At 48.8% G+C, this 22,984-nt stretch overlaps 1 protein-coding gene across 1 annotated transcript; it reads right to left on the bottom strand.

Annotated features, from left to right (window-relative positions):
- Window positions 1–14,748: 14,748 nt before the first annotated feature.
- Window positions 14,749–22,760, bottom strand: BNIP5 (BCL2 interacting protein 5; the record flags this gene model as incomplete). The annotated part of the gene is made up of 5 exons (XM_084611582.1): window positions 14,749–16,312; window positions 18,725–18,988; window positions 19,687–19,751; window positions 20,813–20,947; window positions 22,028–22,760. The coding sequence occupies 5 exons, from the start codon at window positions 22,758–22,760 to the stop codon at window positions 16,268–16,270; spliced, it is 1,242 nt and encodes a 413-aa protein (XP_084467708.1). The 3' UTR covers window positions 14,749–16,267.
- Between the last annotated feature and the right edge of the window lie 224 nt (window positions 22,761–22,984).

Below are 22,984 nucleotides of genomic sequence, written 5' to 3'. Positions count from 1 at the left end.
CTCGGGCTGGAACCCAGGCTCTGAAACCCCGCGAGGGGACTGTCACCGCTGCAGTTTTTAGCTCTGCAGCCTGAGCCCTGTGAGCCCGAATCGGCTGACCCAGGGTCTGAGACTTGTGCTGTGGGCTTTTTATTCCAGTCCATACGTACCCTTAGGGTGTTGCAGCTGGAAAAGGCATTGTATTACTCTGAAAGGAAGATGTGTCCTTTTCTCCTGAGCAGGGAAGCATTTAGGGCTGAATGCTCAAAAGGATTTAGGTGTTCTCCACCTCCGGGGTAGGGAGCATTGATTTGAACAGGGATTTGCCACCTCACAAGTGGCTGCTCTAACCATTGGGCTATTCTCTGTAGCCTGCATAACTCTGTGAGAGCAAGAGTGAGAGCACAAGCATGAGAATGTGCCAACCACCAGGCTATGCAATCACTCACCCAGGCTGTGGGTGATCCAGGATCCAGTCCCCTGTTCCAATGAGCCTTTCCATTTCTCCACAGTGCAATCACTTCAACAGGAGAGACTGAGGGGCCCCCTCCATTAGACTGTCCCCGAGCCCAGTGATTAGAGCGCTCACCTGAGAAGTGGCAGATCCCTGTTCAAATCCCTTCTGAACCAAAGGTCTCCCACCGCCCAGGGGAGGCCCCTAACCCCGGGGCGAAAAGTGGTGACGAAGGCTCTCCTCCGCCACAGCTGTTAAGTGTGAACTCACCTATGGGGGGGCCCGCTCCAGTAGGCAGCCTCTGAGCATGCCTACTGGATGGGTCCCCTCAGGCAACATAGGCAGCCAAACGATTATCTTCGCTGGTTGATGAATCGCTCTGGAGCTTAGGCAGGAGATAGGGGGAGGTGTGTGCTCTCTTGGGAGTCGGCCAGCAGCCAGGGGTCGCAAGCTTTCAAGAGTGATGTGCTGGATTGTATTTAATAATCTCAAAATAAAAAGCTGGGTATCCATAGGCAATATTCCAATGAAATCTTATAAGCAAGCAATTATACAAATAGACTATAATGCTATTAATACATCATGCTGTCAATATTAATTCTACTCTTAAAGCTATGAAATTAAAGTAAATTTAAAATGCACAAGAAATGAAGGAACGTCTAATTTCCCTGATTGCCTGAGATTTTGATAACTCCTTCACATCATCTTTTTTTCTGGAAAAGGGCTATGCAGAAAGCAACCACGCTAGCTAAGGAAAGCACGTCAATTACTGATCGCTTTGTGTCTGCATGAACACCTGATTAAAAGCATACTGCTGTAAGTCGAAATGTATCAACACAGGCTAGCTCCAAGGTGTTTAAATGGAAATGGAAAGGTTTTTAATTAAGTACGTGGCATGATGGTAAACAGAGGGGAATTAAACTGAACTGCATCTGCCCACTTCCCATCAATCCTGCCTCTAGCCCGCTATCTGCCCAGCCCTCTCATCAGTTGTGGGGCCCCCAGCCTCACCTCTGCTCTTTTTGGGGTTCTTCAGCCCCCTCTCCGAGGCCAGGGGATGGATAGACTAGGCCCCTGAGGGGAGGGGAAGAGAGCTCTGCTACTTCCCAGAAGGCTGGCAGTGGGCCAAATGGAAGGGCTTTGGGGGCTGGAGCTGGCCCATGAGCTCCCACTGAAGAACAATGGTTTAGATCCTCAGCTAACGTAAAGCAATGTACCACTACTGACCTAAACACAGCTAGTCTGCCAGCTGACGATCTGGCCCTGTCGGTCCCCTGTTGCTGTACGATTAAGTTATTAGTTATTGTATTATCATACAAATCATTCCTTTCCAATCCTTTCTTGGCATTAAAATCCATGTTTTCATAATGATTATGATTATTATTAACAAATAGATACACGGAATAAACCAAAGCCTTCCTTACCTAGGCTAGATTCACACACCACTGCTGCAGCGATAAGTGACCCAGCTGATGCTCCATAAACTTTGGATGCTGATTTGAGTATTTCAGGTGCCAATTCCAAGAGCGATTGGACCACCCCTATCTGGTAAAGTGCAAGAAAACCACTGCCTGAAAAAGAAAGAGAGAAAGGGGGGCTGGTGCCACTTCGGCCTTCTTCAGCCATCCCAGCTGCTCAGTCTGCAGAGACGTGGTTTTGTTAGTTGACAGGAGCTCCGTAACTTGGATGTTGGGTTTTGCTGTTACTAAATGAACTCCGAGCCCGCTCTCTTTCTGCTCATCTCTGACGCATTCACTGCTCCTTTCGCGGTTCACACGAATGCCTAAGATGCACTTTTTGCCCTTCTGTGACAGATCCCCAAGATGTTTTCAGATTCAATGCCTGCTTTAATTACCTCTCTGGCTAAAAATAAAACTCTCTCCCCGCATCAAAGCAGCTCTAGCTAGATTAGACTCTTACTAGCTATCACGCTCCTGGCTTAAGTAAGGAGCTCCTTTTAAAACAATAATTCATAAGTCTTCCCACAGCCCGCATCCTTTTAGAGCATGTGAAGTCTCCTGCATCTCATGGCCCTAGCTTGGCTTTTTCTGAGCATCTCTTTCAAATTTTCCTCTTTTTTGCTTTTCTCCGCTCTTCCTCGAGAGTGTTTTTCTAAATTGGATTCTTCCTCAATCCTGTCTTAGGAACAGCTCAGTGCCGAATAAGCAGCGATTTGCTCAAAGGGCTCAGAGCTGGTGGGTGTTACACAAGGGATTACACAGAAGAGTGTGCTATGTTCTATTTGAAAACTTGCTCAATTAACCCTATAGTGCAATGCCTGTATCCACTGAGAACATGGACCTTGAGCCGGTTACTTTGTTCTTATAAAGGCACAACCTCCAAAGACTTCCATTTTCTTTGAATTCTCCACCCAACTGTGCACTTTACATATCACTTCAACAGGATTCTGTCAGGTTTAAATATCAGAACTTCCATTCCCGGTGTTGCTATCCGTGCTATAGTTTATTAAAGCTAAAAAGGCTGTTAAAATTTAATGGCCTTTATCACTGGTTCTGTTGGTCCTTTTTAATATCAGTGGTTGCACCGTGGACAATGAAAATAGTTTAGTCAGTTGCAGAGTCTATTTCCAAACCCCAGTCTGACTGCCATTGAAGTTAGTTGCCCAGATTGTGGAGACTGGCCCATCTGCAGCCAGAACAGGCTTATGCCAGGTGATGGGCCACTTCCCCAAGTGCAACTTGGAGCAGCTTTAGAGCTGCTCTAACTCGCACCAGCTGCCAGGGGCCCTCCAGGGAGCCACTGAGGCAGCCCACAAGTAGACAGATGCAGCACTCCCTGGCCAACTCGTCTTCCTACAACCATGTGCCCTGTATTTGAGGATGGCGTGGGAACTACGAAGATGGTTCTGTGGCACCTGGAGCTTCCTCACAAGTCCATGAATAGTCTTTATGTTCGTTCTCTGATTGCTCAGTTCTGTTCCTGCAGCCACATGACGCAATGGCCAAATCCTGCGAGACCCTGAGCCCGTGCAGCTTGGAGCACAACTCAGTATTTGGCCCTGGGAGGTTTCTGGGTGGAATTTAGGGCCCCTCTACTCCCATAGGCTTCAATGCGAGTTTGAGATGTTAAACACTTTGGAACATGGCTCCCATAAAGCTTAGCCATGGGAGTATGAATCAAGTGAGAGCCTTTCTTGTGCAGATCGCAGGCACTTGCCTCTTTGAATCTCCAGCCAGCCTTGCTATGACATGCTTAGTCTAAGTAGGTTATATGTGCCATTTTAAATTGACTTTTGTGACAAGGAAATGAAGTTGGAAGCAAGTTTACAAGGGAGGCATTTTGAATCTGATCAGCACATTGCCAATAATGTCTTAACCTCACCTGCACTGCTTACTGTGCTGGGTAGCTACTGCGTACAAATTCAGTTCCACATTAGGACCGCTGGCATGTTTTTGCTCTTAAACGAGTCTAGGCTAGGAGAAAGAACGTATTCTTCTGCCTTGTGTTTCTCTGGAGCCTTATTGACCTGGGAGAAGGAGATTATGCATCAAAGAGCTCTGCTGGGGGTATCATTTGAGGTCAGTTTATCACATACTGACATGAATCACTTAAGTATGTGCAGTACAAAATGCCATGTACTGAGCTAAATTTAGATGTGGAGAATTTGGGTGGGCGTGATAGCGTCCACGATTCCACAGAGATGAAATTCAGCCCCGCGCAGCGGGCCACCTCAATGCTGAAATCCCACGTTAAATGCTCAGACTAGAATTTAAGTGGAACTTCAGTAGGCCCTCTGCGCTGCGGTGAATGAATTTCACTCTATCTGGGTCATGTTCTAGGGATTGTTTTGATCGCGGGGACTCTGGCTGTTCTGCTGATGCAGTTTGTCAGTTGCCTGCTTTGTCCACTGGGGCAGCCTTGCCTAGTGGAATGAGCACAAGACTTGGTGTTAAGACGCTTGGGTTCTGGTTCTAACTCTGGCTGCGTGGTCTGGTTTGGGCCACTTCACCTCTGTAAAATGAGGATGATCTTATTTACCAACAGTGGGTCAAGTTCCTCCCTCATCTGCTTCCCAGGGGGTCTCCGGTCCCGATCCAAAACCTGTGGTTTATTATTTGTACTGCAGTACTATCTAGGAGCCCCCCAGTTGTGGATCAGAACCTCATTGCACTGGATGCTGTACAAAAACAGAACAAAAGGGCTTCTGTCAAAGGGAATCTTTCCATCGGCTTCTCATCAGGCTGGGATCTCATGGTACGGAGCTAAAATGCATTTCTGCTCTTCAGTAGGAACTCTGCAAAAACGGCACCTTCTGAGTTAGCAGGGGAGCGCAGCGATTGTAATCGTGGCTTGTCCTTGGACAGGAGATGTGTCCACGGGAATGTACAACCTCCGCTTTTTGCCCAGGGGCTGGCCCATGCTTTGCTGAATGTGGCACCCCAAGTTGAATCAGCTCTCTTCTTCTCTGCACCTAAAAAGCAGTTGTTGTTATCAGGCTTATCTCCCTTATATGTCACCCTCGGCCCGTGTTGGCAACTCTCATGATTCTTATTGGGAGTCTGGTGATCTTTAGCATTCTTCTTAAAGCTTCAGCTCCGATTTGCTGATAATCTCAGCTTCCACCGGGGGGGGGGGTTGAGGAGGAAATAAAGCAAGTTTCTAGCCCTCCTGGTTGCAGAGAATAGCTTGAAAATTTGACCCAAGTGCATCCTTAAGGCTCAAAGTACAGGAGGCAAACAAAAAGAACCCATCATTTATTAAAAAGAAAAGGAGGACTTGTGGCACCTTAGAGACTAACCAATTTATTTGAACATAAGCTTTCGTGAGCTACAGCTCACTTCATCGGATGCATTCAGTGGAAAATGCAGTGAGGATGTTTTATACACACAGACCATGAAAAAATGGGTGTTTATCACTACAAAAGGTTTTCTCTCCCCCCACCCCACTCTCCTGTTGGTAATTGCTTGTCTAAAGTGATCACTCTCCTTACAATGTGTATGATAATCAAGGTGGGCCATTTCCAGCACAAATCCAGGTGGGGGGAGAGAAAACCTTTTGAAGTGATAAACACCCATTTTTTCATGGTCTGTGTGTATAAAACATCCTCACTACATTTTCCACTTTATGCATCCGATGAAGTGAGCTGTAGCTCACGAAAGCTGATGCTCAAATAAATTTGTTAGTCTCTAAGGTGCCACAAGTCCTCCTTTTCTTTTTGCGAATACAGATTAACACGGCGGCTACTCTGAAACCCATCATTTATTATAATTTTTTTTTAAATTCATGATTTTAAGCCAATCTCATGATGTCGGTGGGGGGGGGCAATACCACACGACAAACAGAATCAGGAGACCTGCTTCCGACGACAGATCTTTCCCAAGTCTTCTCATGATTTGCTCAAACTACAGCCTATGTTTTCAAGAGTGACCGGGGATTCTGAGCGTCACAATTTTGGGAGGATTAACTTGATAGGCCTAAAAAGGGGCCTGACTTTCAGAAAGTGCTGAACACCCATCCTTTGTAAATCAGATGGGTGACCCAGGAATGGAGGCCTCCAGAAACTCTAGTCACTTTTGAAAACATGGGGGCCTACTTTGGTTTGATTGTTTGTTTCGGTTGATGAAAAGTCCTGCTAGCTCAGTGCATGGCTTCTTTCGTGCATGGTTCCCCTCAGCAATGCACGTTAAATCAGGACTGTCCTTTGGCAGGATTCTCAGATCTATTTTCCCAGCTGAATTGAAATCGTACAGCATCCCTTCCTGTGACTTGCCCTGGTATGGCGCCTTGCGTCCCTATGGTTCTATGGTTCTATGTTTCATTGTGTTTGATTCAGACCCAAGGAAATGCTGTAGGACGGATTCCCTAATAGCTCAAAGCTTTGGGGCGAAAAAATGTATTCGCACGTTATGTTCCTTTCACTTGCAATTGCCATGAAGAAAAATATGAAATGGGATGTCAGTATTCTCTATTCAGTGATCCAGAGAATGCAGGCCTTTGTGATTTCAATGAAAAAAGGAAGATCGCTGTACTACAGATTTGCTAAGGAGATGCGCATTGCATTTGACATGCTCACTAGCAATTGCATACGGCCAAAGATGGTCAGAACTCTAAACCAGGAACATGTCCTAACTGTGTCTAATATTTGTCAAAATCCTATTTGTCCTGAGTAGAAAATTCTACATCGGTCCTGTTTTTCTCAAACATGATTTTCATGGGGCTGCCGCCCTTTATGGGGGATTAGGGCTTTGTATGCTCGTGACTGCTTTATGAAGGCCCCAGCTTAGGGTTGCCAACTTTCTAATTGCACAAAACCAAACACCCCTGCGCCACTCCGTTCCCCACCCCTTCCCTGAGGCCCTACCCCTTCTCTGAGGTCTCGCCCCGGCTTGCTCCATCCCCCCTTCCTCTGTCACTCGCTCCCCCCCCCCTCCATTCACTTTCACTGGGCTGGGGCAGGGGGTTGGGGTGCAGGAGGGGGTGAGGGCTCTGGGCTGGGGTTGCGGGCTCTGGGTGGGGCCAGAAATGAGGGGTTCGGGATACGGGAGAGGGCTCTGGGCTGGGGCAAGAGATTCAGGTGTAGGGTATGGGGTGTGGGCTCCAGCTGGGGGTGTGGGCTATGGGGTGCCAACTGGAGCCAGCAGGGTCCCTTTTCGACCTGGCATTCTGGTCGAGAACCAGATGCCTGACAACCCTACCCCACCTGGGAGGTGGCTGCCCAAGGTGGCTGTTTTGTAAGTGAGCACCTGGACCTAATAAAGGGTGCCCAAGCTCAGTTAGAAGGGAGCTCCCAAGGGAGACGGGAAGGTGGTGTGGAGAGGCACTCCCAGGAGAGGGCTGTGTCAGAAGACCCTAGAGGGGGAACCCACCAGAATGAGCGCTGGTAAGAAGAGCTCCTAGAAGGGGAGACTCCTAGATGGAGGACTGCAGTTGGCAGGTATCTGAGAAGGCCTGGTCTCAGCCAGGGGGGTCTCCCAGACACTGGCCGGAAGTCCAGGCTGGCAAGGACTACCCCGCTGTCCCTTGAGAAGAGTCACAGTGGGCAGACCTCCCTGGACTCTGGAGAAGGATCTTACTCCAGCAGAGGCAAGAGGTTTAATACCAGGGGCAAAGGCCAGAACCGAGAGAGCCCCTGGGGAAGAGCCTGGATAGAGGCGAGCAATGGCCTCAGGTGGGGGACAGATGGACTAAGAACAACCTGGTCATCCATTGGAGATGGTGGGGTGAAAATTTTGTTTATAACCTGCGTTGGCTTTTTTGCTACCCAATGAAGCCCCACCCCAAAAGGTACTGTAGCATCTAACAGTCTGTCTGGGGTTGTTGATACCCTGGGTGAGGTAAGGGCTCACTCCCAACACCACACCCACCTGCAAGGGGGCACGCCGGGTTGGCCTGGAATAGTGACAATGATCCTTTTGATTCTGATGTGAAATGCCCTCTGCTGGGCCTCCTATTCCATTAGGAGAGACACATCGGGCTGTTTGCGGCAGGGACAGGAAAGAGGGGTTGTATCTGTCTGTGTGATTGTGTACATTCCATGCCGGCAAAGGAGGCTGGGTTTGACAGCCAGCTGGAGTCTGCCATCCGCAGAACGAGTATGTCGCAGGCAGGGGCGTTGCAAACTGACCCGTGCTGCGCCCTGCCAGGGCACTGCAGTCCTGATGGGCAGGGGCTTCTTTGACTCTGACTCAGGCACGCAAGCTTGGTTTTTTTCCCGGCTCTGCCCCTGATTCTGTGTGACCTGGTGCTTTCTGTTCCTCCTCTGCAAAACAAGGGTAATTATACAGCCCTTGTCTGTCTTCTGTCTTCTCTCTTCGGGTTGTGAGCTCTCCAGAACAGGGTCTGTCTCTTACTAGATGTCTGTACAGCACCTTGCACAATTGGGCTCCAATCTCAGCCGGGGTCGCAGGCACTATTGTAATACACATAAGGACGGTGAATGGACAATTCGGTCTTCCTGCCCGTTAAGCCCATGGCCTCTGTAATGAGGCTGTCGGTGAAGTGGTGGTTTGTAGTGTGAGCGTCCATTCACTAGGGAAGCAGATTGAAATCCACCCCGTCATTTCCATGAGCCACTGAGCAGCCACCAGATAGCAGCCGCTTTCAGCCATTGGCACCATGGGTTGGTTTCAAATGGGGGACGTAAAGCTAAAAGGACCAGTCTGTACTGGTGCTTTGATTCCTCCCCATGCCTGCCTCCTCCTATTTTGCGCTCACTGCCACCAGCCTTGTTTCCATCCATAAACCCACTGGAGCACCCCTCCCATATTACTGCACTTTATCAGCCCTTAGATTCTCATTGGGCATTGTAACAAGCAGATGGATGGATGGATGGATGGATGGTGATGACAGACGGATGGATGTGTGTATGGGGATGTTGGTTGGTAAGTGGATGGCTGTGTGGGGATTATGGATGGATGGATAAATGGCTGTGTGTCTGGGGATGGTGAATGGATGAATGTGTGTATGGGGATGACAGATGGATGGATGTGTGTATGGGGACAGACGGATGGATGGATGTGTGTATGGGAATGTTGGTTGGTTGGTAGATCGGTGTGTGTATGGGGATGACGGATGGATGGGTGTGTGTATGGGGATGTTGGTTGGTAGGTAGATCGGTGTGTGTATGGGGATGACGGATGGATGGGTGTGTTATGGGGATGTTGGTTGGTAGGTAGATCGGTGTGTATATGGGGATGACGGATGGATGGGTGTGTGTATGGGGATGTTGGTTGGTAGGTAGATTGGTGTGTATATGGGGATGACGGATGGATGGGTGTGTGTATGGGGATGTTGGTTGGTAGGTAGATGATTGGTGTGTGTATGGGGATGACGGATGGATGGGTGTGTGTATGGGGATGATGGATGGGTGTGTGTATGGGGATGCTGGTTGGTTGGTAGATCGGTGTGTGTATGGGGATGACGGACGGATAGGTAGATGGCCTTTGTGTATGGGGGTGATAGATAATCATCCTTCTATTCTCTCTTCACTGTTATCCCTACCCTTCACCCACACTTTCTGTTCCCTTATTCCTTCCTCTTACCATTTTCCCCCTCGGTCTAGCACCCTGTCCCCCTTCCCAACACACTCTATACTCTGTGCAGCATGTTAATCCAGTAACTAACGCGTTAAATTGCACGTCTCTGTCTCATTCCCCTGTCTGCCGAGTGTCATGGCTCTCCAACTGCAGTGCATTTTATTATTTTTCATACCAAATCATATCGAAACGAGCCGAATCGTTCGGTGGTGTACCCGCTGTGCCTGAGAAAGAGCTATAATTACTGGCGAGGGCAATATTGCCATAGGTCCGTGCTTGGTTCGATGCCATAATATATATAAGACACAATCTTGTCATCATCCTCTTACCAGCATGGACTTTAGAACTAACTGATTCATTAAATGCCTGGCGGACTTTATAATCTACCCCCTGGCACCGTGTAAAGCAGGATTAGTGAGGGCAAACACTCATTGAAATAAGAGGATCCTCAAACCCCTTGGGACTCTTTAAGAATAATAAACCCTTTGCTCTTGAAAAGCGCAACAAGAACCCAGAGCCCTTTGCCAGCGGTATGTGCGGGGGGGAGGGGAGCTTTTCTCCTGGGCCCCTGGGGAGGTAACATCCCAGATGTTCTGGCCCAGTAACCCTGCACAGCAGTCGCTTTAGGGTGAAGAGAATCTCTTCTCTGGTTGAAACTGGGGTGGGGAATTTAGATAAATGTAATACCCAGAATCCGCCCTTCCATAATACCATGGGATCCTTAATGATCACAAGTGACCAGGCCCTCAATCAAGAAATCAGGGCAAGATATCCAAGAGATTTGCATCTTGAGCGGCCCGGTGCCAGCTAGCCCCAGACTGTGAGGCAGAGCAATATTCAGATGGGCCCCAAGCCCACATTCAAGGTAGATGCCCCACATCTCAGCCTTTCCCCCCATTCTGTCAGCCACTTAAATGCCCCTCCGCCCTCCTGCTACTGAGACCTGCGTGGATTTCAGTGATTCTAAAGCCAGAAGGGACCCCATGATCACCCAGTCTGGCGTCCTGTGCAACGCAGGCCGTAGGATGTCCCTGAATTAATTCCTGGTTGACTTGAAGTAGAACTTTTTAGAAAAACATCCCATCTTGATTTAAATATTTCCAATGCTGGAGAATTCACCAAAACCCTTGGTAAGTTGTTCGCTGGTTAATTACTCTCACAGTTAAACATGTCCTTATTTCTAGTCTAAAATTCTTAGCTTCAACTTCCAACCATTGGATCTTACTAGACCTGTCTGTTGGATTGAAAAGCCCTCGATTACCAAATTTCTGTTCCCCATTTCCTTGTAATGCACTCCCGTGCTTAGTGATGTGAGGTTGCTTTAGAGGGGGGAAATATGATTGCCAGAGAGCTATCCAAGCACTGGGCTAAGGGTGAGCCGCTCCAAGCCCTCGCTCACAGGAGCAGGTTGGGGCCCTGAGGAGGATGTTCCAGCTGGGAGTAGAAATTGGTGATACTTAGGTGCAGTTTTCTTTATTTACAAAGACCTTACCAAGTCCTGTGTCTCTGAGCACAGAAGGAGCCCAATAGCAGGGACCAGCTTCTTTTGCTCATAGCACCAAGAGCCACCTTGTCAGCCTGCACCCCCCTGCCTCAAAGCCTCTCCCCTGGCTTCTGCCGGGCTCAGCCACCCTGCTTTCAGCTGCTCCTTCCCGCTGCCTTGTCTGTCAGTCTCTCCCAGGTTTTTTGCCCTGCTCTGTCTTCACTCACACATGCACACGCACCCCCCCCCCCCCACACACACACACACACCCAAAACAAGTCAGTAAAAGTTCCAGGGTGGGTTCATATACTCCTTTTGTCTGAGGTGGGAGCTTCTCCTTACAGTGATGTTAATTGAAAGATGAGTGCCCACCTATCAATCTCAATGAGGTTTTACTTTACCCTCTGCCCCCACCCCACATAACGAGGTTTCATCCGGCTAATCAAATTTATTTCCCCTGCAACAACTGGGAGATGTTTCTTTCCCCCACCTCCAGCACTTCCCATGAGTCAGGCTTGTTCACTTTGCTCCTCCCCATCCCTTCTCTCCATTCTCCTGGCCTGAATTCTGAGAGCCATCAGCTCTTGGGGAGGGAGGCATTGTCCTCTGCCAGGCCAGTGGGAAGCCCCAGGCCAGGATCTTGAGTAGCAGCCTCTTGGTAGAGAGCAGCTGTGCTTGGGTCCCTCACCAGGCAGCTACAGCAGTCAGCCACTGGCTAGAGCCAGTGCCCCTGTTTTCCCCCATGTGAGACTCCTCAGGTGGGCAGGAGGGATGGACTATAGCTGCTACAGACCCAGAACACTGGCTTCTCCCGTGGCGCTGGAGAGATCACATCAGATGGGCACGGGGAAAGACTTTGTTATGCAAATGTTCATTTGCCTGGTCGGGAAGGTCCCGAATGCACAGAGAACAAAATCCACAGTGCGGCATGCAAAGCAAAGCAAGCAACCTCCGCACCTGGGTGATACACCTTCCTATTCCCACTCCATCTAAATTGTCAGCTCAGTCAAATGTCATGTACACGTCTGGTGCTATGCAAATGACATGATGCAATCATAGTGATTTTTAACCAGTCTTGGTGGGTCTGGTTTTACCCTCATCAGCCTTGATCAGTTACCAGAATAAAATAATACCTAGCTCTGATGAAGTGAGCTGTAGCTCACGAAAGCTTATGCTCAAATAAATTGGTTAGTCTCTCAGGTGCCACAAGTCCTCCTTTTCTTTTTGCGAATACAGACTAACACGGCTGTTACTCTGAAACCTGTAGCTCTGATATGGTGCTTCTCCACAGTGGAGCTCAAAAGTGGATCTTTACAAGGAGGGTTGGTAACATTATCCCCATTTTACAGACTGGGAAACTGAGGCACAGAGCAGTGCCTGAGGTCACCCAGCAGGCCAGTGGTGGAACCAGGAACAGAATCCAGGTCTCCTGAGTCCCAGTCCAGTGCTCTATCAGTCAGGAATGACTAGGGAAGCCAGAAATGATCACAGATCCCATGACCCCAGTGGGTGCTATTAAAAATATAAGGGTGTTTGTTAGTTTGCGGTCAAATCCTGCCATCTCTGCTTGGCCCGCTCTTAGGGGAAAAGGTACCAGGGCTTCTTGCAGAGTAAGGTCCCACGGAAGGTGGTTAACAGTGTCAGGATCTGGCTCATAGTCTTTTTTCAACAGAAGCTCGCATCAGCATCAGTGGGAGTTTTGCCTGAGAGGGGACCAAGAGCTCCGCAGTAGCTCTGCCAAAATCCCCCCACGTGGGGTAGCGCAAAATGACTCCGACAATCCCAATCTGCCACTCAGTTCCCCCTGTTCTAGTGTGGGACATACCCTTCGCCCACTTTGTCCAGCACATGTCCCCCAGTCCCCTACTGCATCGCCTACCTCGTCATGTCAACTCCTGGCCCCATGCATGGGGGGAACAGGGCAGTCTCATGGAGCCTGCCCTTCCCCTCCCCTCACATACCCATGGTGTGAGTAGCTGGTGTAGGCAACAAAGGGTAACCACTGACTTCAGTGGGCACTGGATCCAACCCACTGAGATGCACTGAGATCACTAACCCCCGGGATATTTCCCAAGACCCTTCGCCACCATGATCTGGAGCTATAAATAACCCTGGGAAAGGGAGGAGAAAAGGAAGGAAATATCCCTGAATGGCAGCTTTGTCTCTTGTTTTGACATCTGTTTACTTGCCGTTTCCTACCAGCTGAACCCATGGCTTTGCTCCTGGCATGTTCACCAGTGAGAAAGCAGAACGTCTGTCAGCATCCAGTGCGAGAATTCTTCAGCCTTCCGTCTGTTGCCTTTGCTTTTTCTAGGCATAAAACCAACTCTGAGCTGCAAAACCCCACAGCATGAGCTAGTAGGAACAAGAGCCTCTAGGTAGTGGGATACGCTGGCTTTGGAAGGAAGCAACGGGCTAGAATCGCCTTGGTCTTGGCAGCTGGGTTTCCTAGCAGGCAGCGTTATGGCGAGGGAACGTGCTGCAACACTGTCTGCGCACAAGTGGGATTTGAAGGGACACACCCGCACACCCACACCCACACACACATGCTGACACACTGGCTGAGAAAAGCCAGTGCTGTAAAGGAAAATTCCTGTCTCCGGCGACCTGTTTACCAACCCACCGGTCTTGGCGGAATCTCTGCTGAAGATGAACGTTTGGCTTGTTGGAATGAAGGTTGGATGGTGCGAGGTGCTCTCACGCCAGTGTGCCATGCCGATCTTGTCGGGCCACCCAGCATGTGGCTACACTGCACTAAAAGACCCACGGCACGGCTGTGGCTGTCCCAGGTCAGCTGGACAGTCGCAGGTTGAGGGGCTACAAATAGCAGCGGAGCCCAGGCTCTGAAACTCCACGAGGAGGGGGGGTCTCACAGCCCAGGTTCCAGCCTGAGCCCAAACATCTACACAGATATTTTTAGGCCGGCAGCCTGAGCCCTGGACAATCGACCCAGGCTCTGAGGTGCAGCGGTATTGGTGTTTTCTTGCAGTGTAGACATACCCTGGTAGGCATGAGCATGTGTTCTTCATACCCACATGCTCCCTTTCGTAGATTTGTTTTTTTAAGGCCAATAAGAACCATTGGATCATCTAGGCCAGGGCCGGCTCTACAGTTTTTGCTGCCCCAAGCAGTGAAAAAACCTGCCACCGCGGATGGCAAAAGGAAGAAGCCGACGACGCCGTGCCGCCGCGGCCGGAGGAACTGCCGGCCCCAAGCACCTGCTTGGAACGCTGGTGCCTTGAACCGGCCCTGATCCAGGCTGACCTTCTGTATAACACAGGCCAGAGAATTTCATCCAGTTACCGCTGCATGGAGCCCAGTCAGCTCTGTTTGACTAAGGCATGTCCCCTGGACCTGTCAGGGGTCCTTCCGGAATTCTCTGGTAATCTCCACTGGCCCCGAGCCAAGATCTGCGGCCTTCATCCAGAGACCTATTCTCCTGCGTAGGGGGGGTCTTTGCAATGGGGCAAGATTTAGGATTCATTCCCAGGGCTTATTGTTTAATCGTTTTCACATTGTGCATCGTCTTAGACATGCTGGGCCAAAGCCGTAGCGGGTGTCAATTGGCTGGTCCATGGAGTGATGCTAATTCATGCCAGCACAGGCTTTAGCCCACCTGTGAACCACCTCCCTCTGTACTTTGGTGTCACGTCAACCGTCTTCTACTCACTAATAAGTCACCGATATCACTGTGCTGGAATTTCTGTAACTTCCTCCTTCTAAGAGCAAAGGCAGCTACGATCATGCAATAAAAAAACAGACACCGATGGCCACCTGCCAAAATATTATGCCTCTTATCCTGCTTTTTATCTAATATAAAAGAACTGCTACAGGACTCACATTGGGTGATTAAGATGCATTTTACTTCACCTGTAACATAATATTCACTTGCATTCTGCCTCACCCCATTCTCCACATTTCATCCGGAATCAATTAGAAGGATACACTCAAGTACATGCTCTCCAAGATATTCATAACAGCACTTGGGAATGTTTGTTCCTCTCTGTGTTGATTAATGTACAAGAAGAAACTGTAGATCCTCAAATCATTTGGCAGAAAACCTGATTGTTCAGTACATAATGTCGCGACTCCAACGGCAATCCACTTGTCAGTTCACGTGCGCCCAATCCATAACCTGCTCCAAAATCTGATGAGACGCTGTAGCTTAGCAGGGTTTATGGCCCTGCTGTCTGCAGCAGGAAAATGGCTCATGGCTGAAGACAGGTCCTCGGTGGACTCTCAACCAGTGTTGACAATGGTTTGGTTGGTACTGAACAATCAGGTTTTCTGCCAAATGATTTGAGGATCTACAGTTTCTTCTCGTACATTAATCAACACAGAGAGGAACAAACATTCCCAAGTGCTGTTATGATTTCCAGTCCCCATTGCAGAATGGTTACATCACAGTCCTCTGATGGGGAAACGGAACTCTCGGACGTCCGTCATTCTGACAAGTATGGCCCATTTTTGTCCCAAAGGGTCCCTTCATTCCATGCCCCTCATGTCTATGTCTGAAAGGATCACATGGTATTGGATGCAACCATGTGGCACCATCACACCCAGCATCTTCCCAGGCATTGCACTGTACCAGCATCTGCATTACAAACCGACAGCGTAGGAATACAGGCATTGCCCTAGAAGCTCGGAGCTGCGGCCCCTTGAGTTCAGTATCCCATCTCTGACAGCGGCCAGCAGCTGATGCTTTATAGGAAGATGCAAGAACTCCAGCAGCAGCCGATGGCGGATAATCTGACCTCCTCATTGGTTTCATCCCAATCTCGAATACTTGGAGATTGGCTAAACCCTGAGATGTGAGGTTTCATATCCCTTGCAGAATTTTAATAGCATTAATTATAATAAATAAAAGACCTACCAACAGGATTGGAGCCCAATTTAGTAAAGCATCCTATTCATGGAGGACACTTAAGCACATGTGCTTAAAATTAAGCATGTGCTTAAGTGATTTTCTTACCAGGGCCTTGAATGGTAGGAGAAGTAAATATATTTTTATATCCTGGGGTTAAAATTGTTCAGAAGCCTGAGCTATCATATGCAAAGATTTGGTCAATAGAGGACTCTCACAGATTCGTCAGGCGAAGGTAGTATAACCATTAGATACTGAGCATTCATCCTTAACTAGCCGTCTTTTATGATCTCCATGTTGACCCCCATGTTACTCATTGTCTTCCATGGTTTTTAATCCATGCGCCATGAAATTCTATCAAATGCAAGAGTCACTGACAGCTGATCCTTCCCAGCCCAGGATGGCTTTCTGCTTCACAGAGGTGGGGCTGAAGTTGAAGATACCGGAGGTACCGGCAGCAGTTCAGAAAGTGAACTCCTAGGGAGCAGTTTTCAGTCTGGGCTTTCACAGCTGCTGGTGCTGAACTTCTCACAGTCCTGTTGAGACAGAAGAAACCACAGGTGAGGATCCGCTCCACAAACGGGATGGGTGTGTGATGCTAGTGAGTACAGACCTTGGCGGGTTATGAGGAGCATATGGGAACTGATGGCAATGCCATTGGCATAAACCAACTTCTAACTGTTGGGGGTTAGGAGGAAAATGTCCCTGTGGGCAGGTTTATCCCATTTCTGCCTCCTGCGGGGTTTCTGTCCTGTGGAGCCATTGGCACTGAACATTGCTGGAGACAGGCTACTAGACTAGATTGCCTGATCCAGCCTGGTACTTCCTACCCTGCAGTGTACCTCCAGTGCCCAGCTAGAGGGACTGGGCCAGGCGTTGGCAGATCTGCAGGGACCAGAGAAGGAAGGAATCCGCCACACAGCAGCAGCTGCAGGGATGCTTCACGGCAGCTCCTGCAGGCTCTGTGCTCCTGAATTGATGCAGCCCAGCTCCGCAGGAGGAAACGACTGATGGACCTATGGAGTCACAGGTTCACCAGCCCTACTCAAGCCCCTCGGTGTGCTGGGGTGAAGGCAGCTCCCACACAGCAGAGTCCCCAGCGAGTTCCCGTAGAGGCCACACCCCCTGCATGAGCTCCCAGAATCCTCTCAGTGGAATCACACCTTGCAGAAATTCGGGGCCTCAAGTCCATCCTGACTCGTGATGCATTAACCCTTTCTGTTGCTTTGCACCAGGCGCGACCACTCTCAACCCTTTGTCCCAGCGCAGCCCACCAAAAAGCAAGAAGTGAAAAGCTTGCCCGTGTTGATCTGCCTGTTGGAGGCAAGTGGCACTAAATTTGGCAGTGTGGTACATAGGAATAGGGTAATGTCCTTTTAAATGGTTGGCAAGCCCTCCATTGGCGCTTACTGTGTTCTGTGTTTTAGAAGTCACCAGAAACCAACCAGAGCAGCACTGTGTGTAGCTAGGCCAGGCATGTCTGTGTATAGCTATCTGGGACCCAACTGTGCCCATGTGGTTTCTTCATATTGTTGTGTAAAGAGCAAAAGACATAAGAGGCATACAGACAAGATTCACAGAATCATGGAATATTAGGGTTGGAAGAGACTTCAGGAGGTCATCTAGTCCAATCCCCTACTCAAAGCAGGACCAGTCCCCAACTAAATCATCCCAGCCAGGGCTTTGTCAAGCCGGGCCTTAAAAACCTTTAAGGATGGAGATTCCATCACCTCCCTAGGGAACCCATTCCAGAGCTTCACTACCCTCCTAGTGAAATAGTGTTTCCTAATATCCAATCTAGACCTTCCCCACTGCAACTTGAGACCATTGCTCCTCGTTCTGTCATCTGCCACCACTGAGAACAGCCGAGCTCCATCCTCTTTGGAAGACTTCAGATACACACAGGAGGGCATTGGCAGAGGGATAAATAACATCCCAGGACTCATTGGGCACAGTGTCTGAATGATCAGAGAACAGTCAAGGGACCACCCAGAAAACCAAAACTGAGCCCAATGGAAATGGAAACTTTTTAAAGTCTTCTGTGTTCCCATTCTCTTTTGATGGCTGTTACCCATCAGGTCCTCGTTTAGCTGTCTGGCAATGATACGTTTTATGGGGCTGATACTATACACCTCCACTGTGATGTGTCAAAAAGGTTTTGACAAAATGATTCTTTTTTTGTCAAAAGTGGGGGTTTGTTGAAAACCATTTTAAAAAATAATTTTAGAGGAAAATAGTGGGGGGGGACCCTGAAACCCCCCCAAAATGACACGTTTGGGGTTGCTGAAAACAGATATTGACTTTTCTGACAAAATCCCCAAATTTTTGACCAAAAGTCTTGGAAGGAAATTTTTTTTTTTCATTCTGGTGAAGAGTTTTACATGGGACCAAAATCATTTCCCAACCAGCTCCAGATGCCAGCCATGGAGGCTGGATTGAGTGATACCGGAGGGTTTTAGAACTATTTCGATATAAATCAGGACCATCAGGCAGGGAGGCGTGAGAGAGAGAGGATGGTCTTATGATTAAGGCACTGGATAGGGACTCAGGAGATCTGGGTTCCATTCTGATCTCTGCTATGAACACCCTGCGTGACCTTAAGCAAGTCACTTCAACTCTGTGCCTCAGTTTCCCCATATGTAAAATGGAGCTGCTAATCCATTCCTTTGTCTCTCTTGCATATTCAAGTAGCCTATTGCTACTCTTCAGGACAAAGATTGTCCCTCATTAAATGACTGTACAGCACCTGGCACAATGGGACTCTGATCTCAGCTGGCATCGCTAAGTGTCACAATAATACAAATAACAATGGTGGGGGCCTGATGCTCAGCTGGTGTAATCTGGCATAACTCCATTGATGCCTATGGAGCATCATCGGTTTACAACCCCTGAGAATCTGCCCCAGCATGCTGTCATGGGCTGTATCACACACTCGTTTCTCCTCTTACCCTGACGTTCTTGCTGTAGGAAAACTGCACAAAGGTATCCTGGAGATATTGGTCTCCAAAGCCCATGATCCTGTTCACCGCATGGTTACAGATGCCTGCCACTTTGGCAGTTAAGTGCACAGCAAATGCAAATTGTATCTCCTCGGGAGACATCTCAGGCACTTGGGCCTTCACTTCTTTATTGACATAGACATCGGCTAAGTGCTTGAAGGAGCTGTAGGAGATATCTTTGAAGAACGTGGTGAGATTTGTGTCTTCTTTTATCTGTTTAAGAGGGAAACCAGTTAACACGCATATTGATGAATATAATACATATTGCCTCTAATCTGTGTGTCACCACCAACCTCACAAGCTGACCCACTCCTGAAATTGTACTGGCTTCCTACCCATTTGATTCATTCCTATCAATTCCTAGACAACCATCTCCTTCCTCTCCTAGCCTGAAACTCATCCCTGCGCAGAAAGCCAGCACAAGGTCAATGCACTGCTTAAGTTCTATTTTAAGCCCTAAGTGGTGCATCGCCTTTGTTCAGACCCCTTCTGTCTGTCAGATTCCCTTAGGACTAACCCATCACTTCATCTCTCCAACCCCATCTGAGGTCTGATTCAAGTCAGTGGGAATCTTTCCTCTGGCTTCAGTGGTCTTTGGATCAGCCCCGGATGATAAGATGCCGTGAGAAGCACTGAGCACCTTTGGCAATCCCTTTGGATGGAAAGCCACTTGGCAGGTAAGCCAGGCTTTCAGTGACTTTCAGTGATGCATACAGCACATCCCTCAGATATTGCAAAAGGGCTGGGGATGGAGCCCAGGTTCAGAAGTAGCTTAGGAGAGGTGTCAAAGCAGAGTCCTTAATAGATTATTTTATGTGAGACTCCACTGTCAATGATGCTTCCCCAGTTTATACCAGCAGAGAATTTGACCCAAATCATCTATAGTCCACCAGATAAAGTCCTCCCCTTACCTTCTCGTCCAAGCGATCCCCAGTGCTCTTGAGCAGGGCAACTATTTTTCTTATGATGGCTTCCTCTGCAGACAGAGAAAGAGAATTACTTCCAGCATTTGAGACAGTCTCTTCTACAAGCCCAGGTCCTTCCGCCCTCGACGCTGAGGACAGGATTTTCAACGCAGGCACTTAGAGGTTCTTTTCAGAAAAGCAGTTTATGTGTCCAGGGCAACAGAAAAGCACCCCTACATTCTGAGCTGTGACGATCCTGATCCCAGCATGAGCTCTGCAGTGTGAGCCCCGCATGAGCTCTGCAGTGTGAGTCCCTGGCATGGAGCTCATAGGACGGGGAATTTTGGCCTGGCTGCCCAGTTGCAGGTGTAACTCATGCTAGCAGTGTGGCTCTAGGACCCCCTCTGTTTGTAGCAGGACTTTTATAGATTCCACACAAAGGACCTGGTCTGTTAGCTCACAGGCAGTAGCCGATTCCAATTGTGCTGACAATTGCCTGATTGTTTCCTTGTACTCCCCAGTCCATCTGTCTGGGTCTCCATCTGTTGTCTCTTTTCCAAAAGTCAGATTGTCAGCTCTTCGTCAGTCCTCGCTAACCTGACTGCCAATTTTCAGCCCCGTGCTCCCATAAACGGGCTTTAAAATGCTCCAGATATCACAAGATTCGTTATAAAATTGCATGTTGGCGGCACTGCTGATCTGCCAACAAGTAGCCCCTTTCCTTGCTCAGAGCCAGCCACCTGGCTTACCAGGGCCACATGCCCAGCACAGTCTGCATGGGCAATTCCTACCTGGATGAAATTCAGTCCTGGGCAGCGGCCTATACTGCAGTCGTGTACCCCACCCCCACTCAGCATGGTGCTCTGCCCTCCTCTAGTGGTGATTGGGCCACGTATAGAGGGTGATGAGCCTGGAACAGCCGTGGGTAGCAGAGCCTTTTAGCTCGGGCCCTGGGGGCTCCTGGTTTTAGACCTCCGGGGCCCAAGGTCCATCCCCGCTGCTGACAACCCATCCAGGGGCATTCCACTACAGCTCTGCACAGGGACGAATGTCACCCCCCCCCCAGGTTTTTTTGTGCCTAGATCAAGGGTGGCCCACGACTGTACATGTCCTGGAACGAGATGATACTGACCAGATTCAGGAGTGCCAGCAGGTTTCGGTAGCCCTTCGTAACGGTGGTTTCTGTTTCTCTTGGCTTCATTGCCCTGGATTATCAGCTGTATCTCTTCCGAGACTTGCGTGCAGTAAAGCTCATGTTCTTCCCTGGCTGCAAAGAGAAAGCGGGTGAGGTTTTTAATTGGTGTGACCTTGCTGACTGAAAGGGAGTTCTCGGACAGGCCACCTTTCAGTAGAAAAATTCCAGCTGACACTGCTCACGCTTGCCCTGGCTCGGGAATTCGTGTGAAACTGTGGCCAGCAACCAAGCATGACAATCACATGGTACTTTTCAAGCCCTGGCTTCTGCTACAAAGACAATCACTGAGCCTCTCAAACTTACCCTGAAAATTTACCAGCCGCTTCATAAAGACTGTGTAGCAGGGAAGAAATGATTCTTAAAATGTATATATAAACAACGGGCTTGTCTACACTCAAAAGACGAACAGGCGTAACTATGTCGGTTAGGGGTGTGATTTTTAACTGATAAAATGATTCTAGTAAATGTCCCATTGCGGATTCAGTTATATCAATTTTGAGGTACCGGCTACCGGTATCGTTTTTGCACATCCCAAACCAGAATAAGTTATTAGAGGGGAGATGTGCCATTTTCACGATACCAGGATAGTCAAAGCAGTGCACCTTTCTTGTGGAGGCAGGCCTGAAGGAGAGAGAACTCCGCAGACACCCAGAGGGAGATCTTCAAAAGCACAAATGTCAGACAGTCCTCCCACCGAAAGTCACAGATCATTTTAAACCAATGGGATTAAGGCCAGGTCTACACTAGAAATTTTGCCAGTATAATGTGAGTTTGGGGTGTGATTCTTTATGACTTCATACCAGCAAAAACCCTTTCTGTAGATGCAACTGTACCAGCAAAGAGCCTTTTTCCAGTATGGCTTATTTTGTTCCGAGAACTGGTATAAGTTACACCAGCAAAAGAATTCTTTTGCCAGTATAAGCTGCATCTCCACTAGAAAGATTTGCTGGTATAGCTATCCCAGTATATCTGCATAAGCAAACCCTTGCCAGTGTAGACAAGGTCTTATGCATCTAATCGCACCTCTGCAAATCTCCCAGTATGTGTCACGGTTACAGTCACTTTCCTGAACATAATCCCACTTTAAAATTCTGCCCATGGTCCCCACGGGGAACACAGAGCTATTTAGCTACAAATGTTCTATGCTCCTACCTTGTGAGGATGGCCTGTGAACGCTCCGCAGTGGAAGAAAGCTGGGCCTCTTTGCTTTTATTCCTGCTTCCTTCCCTGCTTTCTTTTCCTCCTCAGTGGCATGTTTCTTAAGTGAGAAAGTTCTCCTGTGGCTGGATCTCTTTTTAATGGTTTTCCCAGGCTGCGGCGATGAACTGGAGTCTGCTCCAGTTCTTGTAGCTGCTTCTGCTTCCATGCAGCTAGGAGCCCGCTGCACGCTGGCCTCTTTTTCCTTTGTCTTTTTATGGGAGTGTTCTTTATAGTCATCAGTGTTTTTCTGGTAGAAGAAATTCAGGAGAGTCTTGATCCAGGAGCGTTGATTTTTCCCCGAGGACAAGCTCTTCAAGCCTTTCCCCTTTGGCTTCTGCTCGTCTTCTGTAGGATTCCCACAGGCCAACGGTTTGCTCTTCTCGCTGAGTGTATCTTCCAGCCTCAGTGCCTTGGCTCTGTCTGCTTGGCCCTTCCTCATGATTAGCTTGGAACCCGAGTACCCGCAGAAGTCACTTGCCGCTCTTCGGAGCTTAGTCATCTTCTTCCCCTGTGCGCCGTTGGTCTCCTCCACTCTCTTCTTAGCAGCAAAGGAATCCTCACAGCTGCTCAGTGTGCGCTTGACATAAATTTCCAACACCTTCTTGGCGTCTTTCCTGTCTAGAGATAGGAACTTTCCCTTGGGCTGGCTCTCTGATTCCCATGGTCTCCTCCATTGGGTTTCCATGGCTTAGATGCTACAACAAAGGAAAAGAATATTTCAGGAAGCCACAGAGCTGGATTAGACTCAGTGGGACAGCTGGTGTAAATCAACATGGTTCAGTTGAAGGCCACCAGTTGAAGCTTTGGCCCTCTGATACTGCTGGTCAATGATCGACAGTCTTTATTGTTATTACTCAAACAAATTCTTATCTAGGTCGTATACGTGTTTCTTGTGCAGCTTTGTCACGC

The sequence above is a fragment of the Lepidochelys olivacea genome (assembly GCF_965140295.1).
Source record: "Lepidochelys olivacea isolate rLepOli2 genome assembly, chromosome: 21".
Taxonomy (NCBI): Eukaryota; Metazoa; Chordata; order Testudines; family Cheloniidae; genus Lepidochelys; species Lepidochelys olivacea.
This window is presented reverse-complemented; position numbering and strand designations above follow the sequence as displayed.